General features: G+C 34.5%; 3 protein-coding genes across 5 annotated transcripts; all 3 read right to left on the bottom strand.

The window, feature by feature from the left end:
• Positions 1 to 3,729: 3,729 nt before the first annotated feature.
• Positions 3,730 to 4,504, bottom strand: LOC125816815 (peptidyl-prolyl cis-trans isomerase). The gene has a single exon (XM_049496435.1). The coding sequence runs from the start codon at positions 4,454 to 4,456 to the stop codon at positions 3,941 to 3,943; it is 516 nt and encodes a 171-aa protein (XP_049352392.1). The 5' UTR covers positions 4,457 to 4,504; the 3' UTR covers positions 3,730 to 3,940.
• A 1,539-nt stretch (positions 4,505 to 6,043) lies between these two features.
• LOC125815684 (proline-rich protein 4-like) lies at positions 6,044 to 8,217 on the bottom strand. 3 transcript variants are annotated; one of them, XM_049495219.1, is made up of 3 exons: positions 7,991 to 8,217; positions 6,567 to 7,699; positions 6,044 to 6,506 (listed from the first exon to the last, which is right to left on the bottom strand). In XM_049495219.1, exons 1-3 carry the CDS (start codon positions 8,151 to 8,153, stop codon positions 6,399 to 6,401), a joined length of 1,404 nt encoding a protein of 467 aa, XP_049351176.1. In that variant the 5' UTR covers positions 8,154 to 8,217; the 3' UTR covers positions 6,044 to 6,398. The 3 variants fall into 3 exon arrangements, with proteins under 3 accessions (XP_049351176.1, XP_049351177.1, XP_049351175.1); XM_049495220.1 differs by having other exon boundaries at positions 6,044 to 6,499; positions 6,677 to 7,699; XM_049495218.1 differs by having other exon boundaries at positions 6,044 to 7,699.
• A 2,698-nt stretch (positions 8,218 to 10,915) lies between these two features.
• Positions 10,916 to 15,377, bottom strand: LOC125816078 (translocon-associated protein subunit alpha-like). Its single transcript, XM_049495673.1, has 8 exons — positions 15,215 to 15,377; positions 14,369 to 14,533; positions 14,197 to 14,247; positions 13,983 to 14,071; positions 12,230 to 12,307; positions 11,884 to 12,087; positions 11,348 to 11,425; positions 10,916 to 11,201 (listed from the first exon to the last, which is right to left on the bottom strand). Exons 1-8 carry the CDS (start codon positions 15,273 to 15,275, stop codon positions 11,151 to 11,153), a joined length of 777 nt encoding a protein of 258 aa, XP_049351630.1. The 5' UTR covers positions 15,276 to 15,377; the 3' UTR covers positions 10,916 to 11,150.
• Between the last annotated feature and the right edge of the window lie 118 nt (positions 15,378 to 15,495).

Raw genomic sequence — 15,495 nt, 5'->3', positions numbered from 1 at the left:
TAAAAAATAATTGAAAATGTAATGTAATAAATTTATAAGATATATTCATATTATTTAATATTTTCACTTGTATATTCATTTTACTTCAATTTATGTTAGATTGTTATAATTTGAGAGATTAAAATAAGAACACAAAACATAAACAACTTTCAATTTTTTTAATAACTTCAATTCTTCACGAATTATCTCAAATTTTTTGTTACATCATTAATTTCACTACATTAAAAATTATCTTTAGCGGCAAATTAACAGCAATAGCTCAATTGTCGCTAAATATGTATTTTTAGCGGCAATTAGAACTCTTTGTATATGTCCATAAAGCCTTTAGCGACACTGAATCTAATGACAATTAACTAAAGTCGGTAAAGACTTTAGCACTCTTTATTAATGTGTCTATTTATTGCCGCTAAAAGTTGTTTTTTGTTGTAGTATTTATTTTTTAAAAACCAAAATTCTAAAATCATTTGTAAGTCAAAAATTTGGGAGGTAAGAAATGGTTTTGCAAAATCGAAGTTAAAAAAAATGGCATGAATGAGCCTTTTCTTTAACAACAATAGCATAGATGAACTAAACTTTTAACAGATGACCAAAATAAGTCTTTTCTAAAAGTTAGATGGCATATTTGAATTTTATCCCAATATAAAATTAGTTTAGAACCAACTTGAAACACTAGCAAGATAAATTATAAGAAGCAATGAACGTGTCTAAAAAACTATTGCAATTAAGAAATCATTTTTGCAATTCTTTAAAAGAATTTATAAGAAAATACTTACATATTTTTAATCAAAAGTAGATAATATAAAACTAAAACTATATAAAGTATTGAAAAAACATAAACACGAAGATACATAATTTCAAGCCATTGACTCATTTAAAATATATTATGACAGCAAATTGATGAAGTGACTGTGACGGTGATAAAGGCAAAACTGAATCATACATATCGTAACAGAGCAAAATAAAATCATACATAAAGTTTCTCGTGTTGCTCATTATAATTCAAGAGATTAAGGAACTTCGTTCGTGAGATTTCAAAATAATGTACAAATAAGATAAACATATGTGCACACTTGATACTATTGATCAATTCTTAGTGATATTGGGTGTCTAATTCTGAAATTTTATTTTGTTCTTCTTCCCCAACTATGTTGCAGTTGAAGTTCACTCAAAAATAATTCTTCAAGAAACCCCAAATTTCAAATATGAACTCCCATAGGTGTTCTTGAGCTTTTGTAAAATGTTCACTTAAAACAAAGTTCGTTCTAACCTCAAATTTCGAGTTTCATTTACGGTGCAAATTAAATGTAGCTTAAGGATCAAATTTCACAGTTCAACGAACAATATTTTTTCAACAAAAAATTATCACTTCGAACTCAACAACTCCATTCAATCTACTTCTTAGCTAAATTTTCATAATCAAATGAAATTTTTAATACATAAACATTAATAGTTCATCATATGGGTCAAATTTGTTTAATGGATCGAGTCATGCAAAAGACAAAAGCAAGTAAATTAGATTATTTCAAGTGAAATCGAAAAATTGAGGTTGATTTCAAGAGATACATCAAATTAAGTATAATAAAATTTAGCAATATCGAGAATATAAATAGATAAAGTTAATTAATAGATGAAAATAAAAAAGGTATATTCCAAGAAATAAAGAACATGACCCTAAACTTTCAGTGGAGCCAATAATGTTCTCCGAGGTCAAGGACCACTAGTTTCCACAAGAATTTCGAAGTGAACGACCATTATTTGCAAGAGTGGAGGAAACGAATCTGATAATTTTTATTTATATCTTATATTTTTTATACATTTTTAAATTTAATATATACAAACATATAATTGCAAACTTAATTATAAAAACGAGTTATGTATTCCTAATAAAGTTGGAAAGCATAAATTTTAAATCATGACTGGCATCTGATTATATATCCTCACTTCAGTATCAATGAATGTGGTAGAAAAAATACAATTCAAAGTTGTCCACTTCCCATTTACGAATGAATTCCTTTTAAAAGTCTTTTGAAACATAGAATCCAATCATTTCAATTTCTGAAAATGATGCTAGGACACATGGCCACTTGTATGTGGTCTTAAAAAGAAGGACCTCTAAAACCTCAAGAATAATTAAATCCCCTAAATGCCTATTAAAGCTCAATCTACAACAAAATAGCATTGACTATTTTTGTCACAAAGTCCAGAATATTAATACAACGAAATGTGCACCATTGCCACATTTTGCAAAAGGAAAAACTTTGTCGTTTCATTTAAAAAAGAGACCTATCATTACTAATAAAGTTGAAGGGCAAATGAGAGCGAAGTTAACAAATACTGATAGATTGATGTATTAGACAATATCTTGTCTAAATACAATAGATGATCCCCTAAACAAGTCTTCATATTTCATTTAGTCACCTAAAATAAATTTATTTTCATATAAACTAATCTATACTAAAGTGGTGTTATGAGGACAAGTTAATCATTCTGAAGTGACCTCTACCTCCTAAAATTAGTACTACTAACTATTACTCCTGAAGTAGTATAATAAACGCATAGTGGAATCTTGCTTTAAATTTTTTTGATTGGCACGGAATATAAAAATAAAAAAGTTGTATAGCACGGAACTCAACAAAGTAAAGAGACTTTAACACAAATGTATAATGTTTAGATATACAATTATATTTATAAGATTTATTAGCATATTATTCAGAGTAAAAGTCTTCAAATATGAACTTATCTTTTGAAAACATATAAAAAAAAAAAGTGCGACATAAGGTAAAACTAGAAAATATTACAAGGTATAAACTCTTTACCAAACATTTTTCCTCTACAAAAATTAATGCAAATGTTCTTTTCGTGAATAAATCAGTTAGGATTATGTCTTTTAGCAGTTGAAATAAACCAAGGAATATGTACTTCTCGATATACAGAAATATGTAAACAAATTTAAACAAGTTATCATTTCTATGAGAGCTAAATGAGTCATACATACACTCTAGTTTTCTAAACATAGTCCTCTGTTTTTTCAATTTAAACGAGTCACACATATACACTTCTATCTAATCATCCTTATTAAGTATAAATCATCTAAATATTGAAAAATAAATATTATTTGATAACAAAAATAAAATAGACATAATATGATAAATTATTCATTGATATTATACTAATAAAACGACGTGAATACTAACTTATGTATAATCGTTTTTCTAAAAGACCAACGACAAAACAATCTAAACGAGTCACACTAGTGTATAAATACTAGTAACTTGTCCCAAATGGAGCTGTTTAGTATAGTTTTCAAAAAGTAAATTTATATCGAAGGTTAAATGTAAATTGCAACTATTATTATTGGGGAACAACGTAGATAAACTTTTCTTGTTATGCTAATTAACGACACAAGGGCCACCTTACTTAATATTACACTCTTCGGTGGTGCGCCACATCCTGCAACTGTGGACCCTCCACAACAATCACCGCTCAATTTGATCTTCAACAATTTACCACAAAATAAAAATATCGGAATCAGATTCAAGTGTAGGACCCACAACTCTGAGAAAGAGTAACCCATTCAATTCACGCAAACCACACCGGTCAAAAGTCGGTCACATCTTTATCGACCAAACGAAAACAACAAAATAATGACTTAGTTCAGTAAAAGACTAGACAACATTCAACCGGAAATTGGAGATTAAGTAACAAAATCGAGATTAGCAGCAAGTCTATTATCTTATTTAATTGTAGTCTTAAGATTAAACATAAACTGGTAGAAGCAACACCACAACCAATTACAGTTAACCCAAGAACTCGACCCGACCAGACCCAAGCAAGTAAAGATAGGTTGAAATTAAAAACAAAGCCTAAAACGGCGACTCAAATATAGAAAAGACTGATAAAAACTAGATCATCATCAACGTTTATAACATCATCATCAGATCTAGAGTTGACCGCAGTCAGCAACCACCACAGGCTTGGAGCACCTTCCAGAGCTAGATCCAACAGCCTCGGCCTTCTTAATCACATCCAAGCCTTCAACAACTTGTCCAAACACGACGTGCTTCCCATCGAGCCACTCAGTCTTAGCGGTACAGATGAAGAACTGAGAACCGTTGGTTCCAGGTCCAGCATTAGCCATGGAGAGAATTCCAGCGCCGGTGTGCTTCTTCACGAAGTTCTCGTCCTTGAATTTGGCGCCGTAGATCGACTCTCCTCCGGTACCGTTTCCGGCGGTGAAATCACCTCCTTGACACATGAACCCTGGGATCACACGGTGGAAGGTTGAGCCCTTGTAGTGCAAAGGCTTACCCATCTTTCCAACACCTTTTTCACCGGTACAGAGAGCTCGGAAGTTCTCAGCGGTTTTGGGAGTGGTATCGGCGAAGAGCTCCATCACCACGCGGCCAGCTGGTGCACCGCCGATGGTAAGGTCAAAGAAAACCCTTGGATTAACCATTTCTCTCTAGATGTTTCTCAAACTTACAATATGGTACGATTTGTGCTTAGGGTTTAAGCGAGACAGAATATTATATAGGAAGATGTGAAAGCGGATAATTTATGGAAAAATAATCACCACCGTTTGATCGGACAGGTGTCAGGATCTTGGAGAGTCTGATAGAGGACGGACTTGAGTTAAAAGTCACCGTAGTTGGTGAAAAGTTACCATAGTTAGTTAGAGATATGGCAAATCACGTGATATATGCGTCACTGATGCTAACGGGCCTTTTTAAGGCGGCAATATCTACAAGCCCAAGCTCTTTCTGTGCGGCGATGTCAACAAGCCCATTATTAATGGGCCATTTTATTGGGCTTTGTGTTTGCAGGCCGCAGGGAATCCAAACGTTGCACTCTTTTCTTTCTCAACTGGACATGTCTCTCTTTCTGGTAAGCTTTTTTTCTCTCTTGTTAATTTGTGCATGAATTGCCATGCTTCTCCACTTCCTTATTATTATTTTTTCGATCTGCTTTGAATTGTTGTTTCTTGAGCTAAGGTCATATCTGAAGGCTCAAGCAACCTCTGAGTTCTGAGGTAAGGGTAAGGTATGATGTTCATGAGATTACACTGGATATGTTGTTGTATTAATTTGTGCATGAAGAGTAGTTCAATAATGGGAGAAGGCTCAAATTTGCCATTGAACTTTGAGAAAAATGCTCAGTGTCCGTTTGACTCATTTATGTCAATTTCTGGACATTTCCGTTTGATGGCATATTTGAGTTTTTTCTAATTTAAAAAGTGATTTAATTAACGATGTGGCTGAATCATAATTGACTACGTGTAAAAACAAATTATGACATAAATGAGTCAAACTAGTAAATATAAATTAGATTTTTCTCAAAGTCTGATGACATATTTGAGTCTTTTCCCTTCAATAATTATAAATGGCTTGCAATGTTTTTCCTCTTATAATTACCAATTTATCATATAAACCTTGTTTCTTAAACGAAAGCAAAAAAAGAAAAAAGGTTTCATTCACTCACGAGCTATATGCAGCGGTGGCCTCAGTGCAGTACAATTTATTTGTATTATTTCAAATTATTATCAAAGATTAAAACCTTAAGTTAAAGGTGTGGCACTGGTTTACAAAGTACTCTAAGATTATAGCTGGACAAATTTAATGGAATTAATTAGGAATAGTTCCCATAGGAAATGAATTATTGTCTGTTAATTGCTTAATCATGGATTGCTAATTATAGGAAGATTGATTGTTTTATCTACACAAGTAGGTAGATAGCATTTAATGATATTTGTCGGTAGCCGTGGAATCTGCTACATAATTAATTTTGACTCTTTGATGCAACCGTAAATGAGCATATAAGCCAACAATGATTGATAGAAATGTGTCATCTCTATCAATCGCCAATGATCACTGAAAATTATAGATTATTATTATACTCTAATAAGTATCCTAATACTGACACATTAGAAAGGAATAGGATCAAAATGGAGTATAAAGAAAGGAGCAGTACAAGTTTCCATGAATAACAAAGAGCAATATGAAGTAGTATAAAGAAAGGAGCAGTACAAGTTGACACATGAATAAGAAAAACAAAACATTGCATTAAAAAGATATGAGTAATACAAGTGTCTATGAATGAGAATAAACAAGAAAATTAAAAAGATCCGTTCTTGAACGTATACAACATATCACGATTATTCACTACCGGACCATGATTCACTTGAAGATATACAAACATTTGCATGAAAACTTAACTAAGCAAACCAACACTGTGAAATTAACTCCCCTATTTCTCTGATCTTTTACTTTGACATTCTCAAGCATCATATCTCTTGGCGGTCGATTTTATTCATTAAATTGCAAATAATTTTCATGGTTTTAAAACAGAAAAAGATTCAGCCCTACATACACCCAAAGGAACTCTTGAATTTAATGTTTGGTCTATGGGTGAGGAATTTTAGGTGGAAGTGGAGGGAAGAGAGGATGGTGGAAGGGAGGAATTTTAGGGAATGGTGGAAGTGGTGGGCATGGCTTTTTGTAAAATGGTGGCTTGTAAATTGGAACAGGTGGTGGCAGGGGTTTTACTACTGGTGGCTCGTAAATTGGAACGGGTGGTGGCAGGGGTTTTACTACTGGTGGCACGTAAATTGGAACTGGAGGAGGAAGTGGCTTCACTATTGGTGGAAGGTGTGGAAATGGTGGGCATGGCTTTTTGTAAATTGGAACAGGTGGTGGAAGGGGTTTTACTACTGGTGGCTTGTAAACTGGAACTGGAGGAGGAAGTGGCTTCACTACTGGTGGCTTGTAAACTGGAACTGGTGGAGGAAGTGGCTTTACTACTGGTGGCTCTGGTTTAGGCTTGGGTTTGTAAGTTGGAACTTTAGGGGGGCATGGTTTTTTAACTGGAGGAGGCTTTGGTTTTGGAACTGAAGGGGGACATGGCTTTTTAACTGGAGGCTCTGGTTTGGGCTTGTAAGTAGGAACTGGAGGAGGTTTAGGCTTGGGCTTGTAGACGGGAACTGGAGGAGGCTTTGGCTTTGGTTTGTAAACAGGAACGGGAGGAGGAAGTGGCTTTACTACTGGTGGCTCTGGTGTGGGCTTTGGTGTTGGGTTGTAAACGGGAACTGGAGGAGGAAGTGGCTTTACTACTGGTGGCTCTGGTGTGGGCTTTGGTGTTGGGTTGTAAACGGGAACTGGAGGAGGAAGTGGCTTTACTAGTGGTGGTGGACATGGCTTTTTAAAAAGGGGAGGAATAGGTGGAAGAGGGAAAGGGTGGCCCCAGTGTTTCAATGGTGGCATTGGTGGAAATGGTGGCAACTTAGGGAACTTCTTCATCCAAGGATGATCTTTTGGGAAAGGTGGCAACTTAGGGAACTTCTTCATCCAAGGATGATCTTTTGGGAAAGGTGGCAACTGTGGCAATGGTGGGTACTTGAAGTAAGGCCACAAGAAAGCAGAAGTGCACAAGGGTGTTGAGAACTTAAGATTTCCAGCTGGTTTCAATGTATGTTTTCCATCAGTTTTGATAGTAATAATCTTGGATGATTCAATGCCATTGTGTGCTGGACATGGTGCAGCTGATGCACTGTGTAACTGTGCATAGCATTCCTCTTTCAGCTTGCCATCTTTCATCATCTCCTTAGGAAGTGACACTTCAAACTTGCCATCTTGGTCAAGCTCTCCTTCACCCCTTGTTTTGATTTCTCCATTTTCAAGCTTGCAGTCAATGCTTACATGAAGTCCTGAAACCAATAATATAACATTGTTATGGAAATCTACTACGAAATTTTTAGAAAATGAACCTTGAACCTAACTTTAATTCAAAAGCTAGCTCAAGAAGTGATAAATCTTTCAAAACCACATAAAAGACAATAACCTTTTATAATCTTGCATGCTCAAGACGAGACATCTGGAGCATGAACAAGAAAATGTGTGATCCAACATTGTAAGCCTGACTCGGATACCATGTCATATAACCATTATAATTTTAAGACAGTTAACATAACATGCATTCAAATAAAATAAGAAAGAACCTGATAGAGCATGAATAGTGTTAATGTTATTCTCCTTGCAATCAGCACATTCTCCAAAACCAACCACCTTAATTGTCTTGTCATCAGCAATGCAGAAACTAGAGAGTAGTAAAGACAGGGTCAGTCCCAGAAGGACTCTACCACAAAGGGACTGAAGCCCCATTCTGTTAATACAAAATAAATGTAAGTTGTGAATGGTATTCTTGAATGTGTTTGTCTCAACTGACTTAAGGGTATATTTATAGTACTTGTTTACTTACCAACAAGTAAAGAAAAAGGCTGTTTTTATGACCGGCTCACCGGCACGTAGTTAAGGTCCTCACATGAGTTTAGGTCCCATGGTCTTGAATTTTTATGAATGACAGAAAGATTATAAAATTGAAAGGTGATTTTTGTAAATAAAAATAAAATTATTCGGGAATGGGTGGTCACAGACATAGGTAGCTGTTTGATAAAACGCCATTATCATCATTCAATGAGGTCTCCAACTGTACACAAAAATCCCTTTTCTAGCTGTTAACCTACTTTGTTAGCTCTCATTTATGTCACTTATTTTACTGAATATCCTCAATTATATGTGAAACTTTGACTACTTTTTGATCTAAACTGTTAATAATGATATGATTGCCATTCTTTCTATTATATATACTTCTTTTATTTTGTTTTAAATTGAATACAAGGGGCAGGTAAATGTTGGCATTTATAGTGAGTGACTAAAACATGGTCTCCCAATCTTCACGTGATTTTTTGACATTTATCAACTAACTTCTACTGCGGCAAATTATGGAACAAAAATTATTGTACTAATCATGAAGAAGGATAATTCATGATTATTTATGTATTATTATTCTAGACTACTTCTACCATAGCTGCATCCTCTTCCTATAATTCAATAACGTTCAATCTTGCATCTTTTGCATTGGTTAGTTGCAGTGGTGTTAGAGCGGGTTAGAGTCCCATGTCAGTTAGATGGATTGATGTCTGTTTATATGGATTTGGGAAACACTCCCTTTTTGCGTTTGAGTTATGTGCATGTGTCGTATTTTTACAAAGTGGTATGGAATCTCCTCTACTAGAAAATTACATTATGCATAGGGTAAGTCTTTTTTAATAGATTGAATCTCATTAATATAAGGAAAGTTCAGTCTTCCTCTGTTGTTGTCAAGGTTTGTTGGGTACATTGACAATTGAGAGAAGCTACATAAAGTTGTTAAGAATATTTTAATAATGCGAGTTATTTTTGAGAAAATCATGTTAAGAGTGTCTTTGTGTCGGTTTAGCCCAGTGTGGAATAAAATGGAAGTGCATATATAAAAGACTTTTCCATTGGTTCCATTCATCGACAATTGATATGAAATCCTATTACAATAGTGTAATATAGTCTGGGTTAATTAGAATGTAAGCTCTCATTTTTGTTACTAATAGATGATTACCCCTTTTATGGGAAACAAAAGGGGTCGATTTAATAAATGATTATGTAACTAATACTATTAGTTATTATCTGAATGATCATATAAAAAATCAAACTCAAAACAAAATCGTGACATTTGAAAAGTTCATTAGTTATTGGACAGTTGAATTGACACATACTGCAAATATATATCAGTAATTTGTTTGATTCCGCTTAAAAGATTTATTAAAAAGGGGAAGAAAATTGCTGTCCTTTGTTTGTCCCGCAAATTAAATCCCACCTCTATCTACCTCGTGGTGGCTTCTTCACTTACCTATTTCTGACACACAATCACTGCAAAAAATGTTACTTTCATAAATTTGACTTTTTAGCTCATTTTTTTGTTCTTTTATTGACTTATGCATCACACTAATAAAAATTGTTTCAAACTGTCTCGTTATATGACTTTCATTCCTACCCTATCTTAAAATATAACTAAACAATATCTTGATTGTCATTGCTGTCCAGCTTGCTTTGTTTGGTGCTGTTCAACAATATCTTTATACTAATAAGAAAATTACCAAGTATTAGATAGTAAATTTAGTTATTTAACTTTGAAATTTACGTTTTGAATTCACCGCTATCTCTTTTTACTTTGGTGGAAAAAAAGAAGAAGATTAAGAATGGAAAGTGGTTAAGCTTTCTTAGAACCGAGTAAATGATTCCCCAACTGATTAAGCATGATTTCACTTGAATGCGATTTCCCACATGCAGCGTTGTACTAGGCAAAGCACAAAATTGGTTAGTCACGTTAGAAGGTTTGTACTTACGTTGTCAATATTAATTCCAATGTAACACAATAACAACAAGCTTAGTAAAATCTCACAGTAAAATCTCACAATGGAGTCTTAGGAGTATGGTGTGCAAATGTTCATTCGTAACTGTTAATGGGAAATATTTTCAGATGACAGTAAAGATATCGTGGGGTGCAAAATGAGTGAAAAAAATTCGTTTTTCCCTTTCTCAAACCAAAAAGAGGAAGGAAAATGATACCTCACGGTTAGCAATAAGTTTTGTGAGGATCCACAATTAAACATATAATGAATGGTAGCTTTATTTATTTTCTGTGGCATGTGATGATTAATTGCATCTACTATTTTAGAGCAATAAACAAATGTGGATACTAGACATCCAGCAAAGCTAGAAAATAAAATATCTTTAATGAAATCTTTTGCTTCTTCACCAATCTCCTAAATGTCATAAAAAGAAACAGGGCTTGATGATCTGTATATTGATGTGATCTGCTTCCATCTAAGTTAGGTGTTCACATTCCCATGGTCCAACCCATCGCTGTTTTTGTTAGGTTTTTACCACATAAAAAATAAATAAATAAATCTTCCTAGATGACACAACTATATGGAAAAAGGGCAGTCTGGTGCACAAGCATCCCACATTAGCAGGGTATAAGGGGTGTGATATAGACAGAACTATCTAACTCAAAGAAACAAAAGGGAAAGTAAATTTGTTGCAAGGGGAAAATGAGAGTGAATTTGACAAAATTGTTTCTTTGCATCCTTGATACCCAGTTAGTTCATTGGCAGTAAAAGTTGGAGGATAATAAGTTATACTTCATGCTACAACAGTGAAGCAGGTCTAACAATTCTAATTTATAACCTCACATTTTGGAGATCACGTGAAATCCAAGCCGAACTCAGGATTGTAGACTTCTCATACTGCTTCATACAGCTAAAACTAGTAGCTTCAAGTCATTCATTTCTTCTTCTTCAACTTGTTGGCCTGCGACTGAGAATATGCAGTTCCCTAGAAAAAACAGAACAGGACAAGTTAGTCAGCGAATTCTTGAAAACCAAGTCCAAACAATAAAAGTAAGCATTGATAATTTGAAGACTAGATTGCCAAAACATTTCCAGAATTATATTCTTTTAACATTATAATAAACCACAAACCTGCAACCATTCGTCTGTGGATGCATCAGTTGTTGCAGTTCCAACTTCAACCTTTGCCTTTGGTGCTCTCTTAGTTTTCTACACACATCCAAAATGAAAAAGAGAATGATTCAGAAGGGGAAAAAAAGCACAGGAATTTATATGCTTAAACCCCTAATGTGATTATTGCTGACAAAAAACAAAAAAGATATGTTACTCAGAAAAGAGCACTAAGTTGCACTAGATGGCAAGGTATATTTATTAGGTCCCAGCTGCTCAGCAAATCGTTTTGTTCTCATATGTAATGCCTCAAGTCTGAAAGACCCTCTCACCATCACTGGCACATCAGCTCTCAGTCACTCTTGGAAGCAGATTTCAGGGTCCTTTGACACAAGACATGTCAAGAGGATAGTGATGTAAGATTAAAAAAAAAAAAAAACCCCAGATACTATCTACTTGTGGCCCCTCATACATTCCCTACAGGCATTTTACGAAATAACTGAGGTTTTGAAGCACATTTATCCAGTCTTACAAGGAACATAGGTAAGTATAAGCACCTTCGAGAGATTTTGTATCTGACCACGGATCCAGAACCCAAGAAGACTAAGGAGGGCTACAGCAAGACAAAACAAGAAAACTGACTCAACACTGAGAAGACCACCAGGTTCAGTCACTTCAATAGTTCCATTGTAGAACACGTTTTGGTAAGCGTTCTGATCTATCTCGTAAATAATTGTGCCAACCAGATCAAAACTTCCAGGCTGAAACATGACAGAACAGAGTCATCAGTGCAGAGAAGAAACTGTGAGAATTACGTGAAAGCAAATTATATGAAAATAAGCTGGACAATATTTTCCCTGTTAGTTGATGAGAGAAGAGGGTAACAATGCTCTGTAAACAAACCTGCATAAATTTGCTGACAGCAAATATATATGGAAAGGTAGCCTGAGCTGAAGGAGGAACTGTTGCGTTGTTAAAAGCCTAGTAAATGAATGAACATACACAATTAGCCAATTCTAGTATCCAAATCACAGTTAACAAAAGATGAAACATCGAAGAGATGTTTGAACAAACACATATAATACACAACAATAACAATAACGACTATGACAACAACAATAAAGACAATGACAACAACAATAACAATAATGACAAAGACAACAACAGTAAAACTGAGAATAATAATAGTAGCAGCAATAATAATAATAATAATAATTTTTTAAAAAGAATTCCAAAAAATGCCGGTATAGATATGGGTTATTAAAAGCAGGAAAAAATCCTGTGGCAATATATCTTCAGCAATTGCTACATGTGATTACCAACTCTCATGACCGAGTACCTTAAAGTAAACTAATACCACGAACCCTTTTTATATCACATATTGCATATCAGCAAAAACCAGAACAATACTGATAACAAGCACAACCACCACAACAGCAACAATTACAATGACAAAAACAATTCATTCACAAAAGCAATGTCAATAGCAAAATAAGACTAAGGTTTCACCATAAGGCCATCATAGACAGTGGAGATAGAAAGTAGAAAGGAACAGCCTGTGGGAATATAACTTGAGCAAGCTACATGTGATCACTTGTTGCCCAATCGGTTCTCTACTTCTGGTAACATAAAATGTTGACCCTCACCCTAAGGTGCCTAGTTGAAAGCGATTTTTAAGAAAATGAAATTTTAATGGAAGCCATATCCTCAACTATTGTCCTTTTATTTTGCCTGTTCTTTCTTTTATATCACCAGCAATTCACTACATGGCTAACTTCTTGTTTTTTGCTATCTGACCAACTTGTGGTGAGAAGATGCCACTTCAAATTAAAGGTTTACATCACTGCTTCATCACCTCTAAAATAGAAACCATTTGCCTGACCAATTAGAAATCTTTTAAGATCAAGTGAAAACCTGTTTAAGATTGAAAGAACATCGAATAGTTCTCATGCTGCTTAGCATATTTAAGCACTGAACACCCTTCCCTTGTACTAAATTAACAGTTCAAGTTTTCTTTTTAGGTCATCACTCACATAGTTGATTGATTACGATACTTCAATAAATTAAAATTCCAGAACCTATAACTCTATCATTGGACCAGATATTTGAAAACCTTGTGAAGATCACCACTCAAGATAAACACAACTCTCAAATGGTACCATATGATTTCAAGTGCAAAGCTTGAAGTAGATCAGTTTAATAGACCTTGTGATATAATTCAGCTAACAAGGCAATGCATCCTACAAATGATGGTTTTTTTTTTTTTTTTTTTTTTGTGTGTGTGTGTGTGTGGGTGGGGGGGGACTTATAGCTACTCAGCAGAATTGTCCACTTGATCTCAGTTTTCTTCCCCATTTTCACAACTGGTTCACCATAAAATTAACAGTCCTTGAGTGACTGATACTAATAAAACTGATAAATACACAAGCTTAACAAAAGGGCTCACATTCTTAGAAACTATTGACTCCAACTCTCTATTCAGAAGAGAAGAAAAGCCGAACCACAAATGAATAGGAACTCATCTCAGTCTACCTTGAGAAAACAGGCAACATAACACAGATCTTACAAAAAATTTAACCAGTAAGACTGTCCTTACAACCTGTGAAATACTAAGAATGAAGAAATAAGAAAATTGTTCAGGTAAGCCAACAATCACCTGTACAGAAAGATTTTGAACCAAATAGCGGTGATCAAAAGGAAGGTGAACACTGGCTTGGATAGCAATGATATTCAGATGTGATTCCCCTGTTTTCAGAACCCAAAGTAGTATATAAATCCATTAGAGCAGATAAACAAAGAGATGCTATCAGACCATTACTACTGAAAATCAAACACCAAATAGGCAAACGAGAAGGAAAATACAGAACTACCATCATTTTTCATGCCAACTAACAGTTCACATTCCTCGCCAGCTGCCACTACTGCATAGACAACAAAAAACATGATTTAAGAGAGCAAACCATTAACATCTACCTTTTCCAAAGCAAAATTAGGTAAAGATGATAAAGACAAGAGTAGAACACCCAATTTAAACTTTCTTACCTTTAGAAGGGTTTTTAGGGAAAACACAAACTGTTTCGACCCCAGCTGCAGGAGTATAACTCTCACTGCTAAAGTCTTGAACATCATCGCCAACAATTCCAAGATCCCCTGCTTCCTCAGTACCCTCAACCACTTCTACTGCAGGGTCAGATTGGCCTCTAGCAACTAAAAGAAAAGATCAAAGGAAACCATCATTAACTTTACATATACAACACTAAGTCTAACAACTACTATGCCTCAATCCTAAACCAGTTAATGCCATCTACACAAATCAGCAACATACATTTTACTGAAAATGACCTTAGCAAAATAACAGGTTAAAGTGTGAAAGCCAACTCTCACAGTATAACAACAAAGATCTAGCTAGCAAAAAGAGCCAACAATTCGATCAGGGAATAGGCAATGCATGCAACAACAGTTATGACAAGTTAAAGACAATTAGTACTAGCCAAAACTAGCAAAAAAAATTCATAATTAAAAGTCAACTTTCAATTCTAGTGTTTACTATTTCCAAATGGAGAGGATTCAAGCATAATATTTAATAATATTCCAGATTTACTTGAGTAATCAATATCATATTGAGAAATTAAATCGAAAAGAAAAATACAAAATTATTCTACAGTGAAACCTACTACCATTAAATAGTCGAACATCGATTACATCGAAGATAATCTCAATTTCCAAGATCAACGTAACAGAGTATATTAAACAAAGCTCATTACATAAAAAGTATTCATGAAATCGTGCAGGTAAATGCAAATGCAAACAATCAAATTAGCATGCAAAGATGAGGAATTTGATTAAGGAAATGAACAAGCAAGGGGATCTACGATCTGTGAAGCAAACCTTGAAGGAATGATGAAGAGAAGAGGAGAAGAGCCAACACACAGAAAACCCTAATTTCCATTTTTGAAGCGTTAGAGGGAAGAAGACGGAATACACGAACAAAGACTTTAAGACGAAAGTAAAACAGAAATCGGAGAAGAACAGACGGTCTAAATTTTTGTTTTATTTTCTCTTCTTTTTTTTTCTTTTTTTTTTTCAGTAAACAAGAGATTTATTCGGCCCAAATATGAAATACTGCCACTTTGGGCTTGCAAGAAGAAAGAGTTACCACCTCCTATTAT

Source organism: Solanum verrucosum, unplaced genomic scaffold (genome assembly GCF_900185275.1).
Source record: "Solanum verrucosum unplaced genomic scaffold, falcon-dt-bn FXZP01000261.1, whole genome shotgun sequence".
Taxonomy (NCBI): Eukaryota; Viridiplantae; Streptophyta; class Magnoliopsida; order Solanales; family Solanaceae; genus Solanum; species Solanum verrucosum.
This window is presented reverse-complemented; position numbering and strand designations above follow the sequence as displayed.

Excerpts from the sequence above, each read along its gene's own strand:
- LOC125815684 (XM_049495218.1), bottom strand. The coding sequence starts at position 8,153 with ATGGGGCTTCAGTCCCTTTGTGGTAGAGTCCTTCTGGGACTGACCCTG. Across the intron at positions 7,700-7,990 it reads CACTATTCATGCTCTATCAG|GACTTCATGTAAGCATTGAC; the intron begins GTTCTTTCTTAT and ends TATTGGTTTCAG.
- LOC125816078 (XM_049495673.1), bottom strand. The coding sequence starts at position 15,275 with ATGGAAATTAGGGTTTTCTGTGTGTTGGCTCTTCTCCTCTTCTCTTCA. Across the intron at positions 14,248-14,368 it reads CCCTAAAAACCCTTCTAAAG|TAGTGGCAGCTGGCGAGGAA; the intron begins GTAAGAAAGTTT and ends TTGTCTATGCAG. Across the intron at positions 11,426-11,883 it reads AGATACAAAATCTCTCGAAG|AAAACTAAGAGAGCACCAAA; the intron begins GTGCTTATACTT and ends GGATGTGTGTAG.
- LOC125816815 (XM_049496435.1), bottom strand. The coding sequence starts at position 4,456 with ATGGTTAATCCAAGGGTTTTCTTTGACCTTACCATCGGCGGTGCACCA.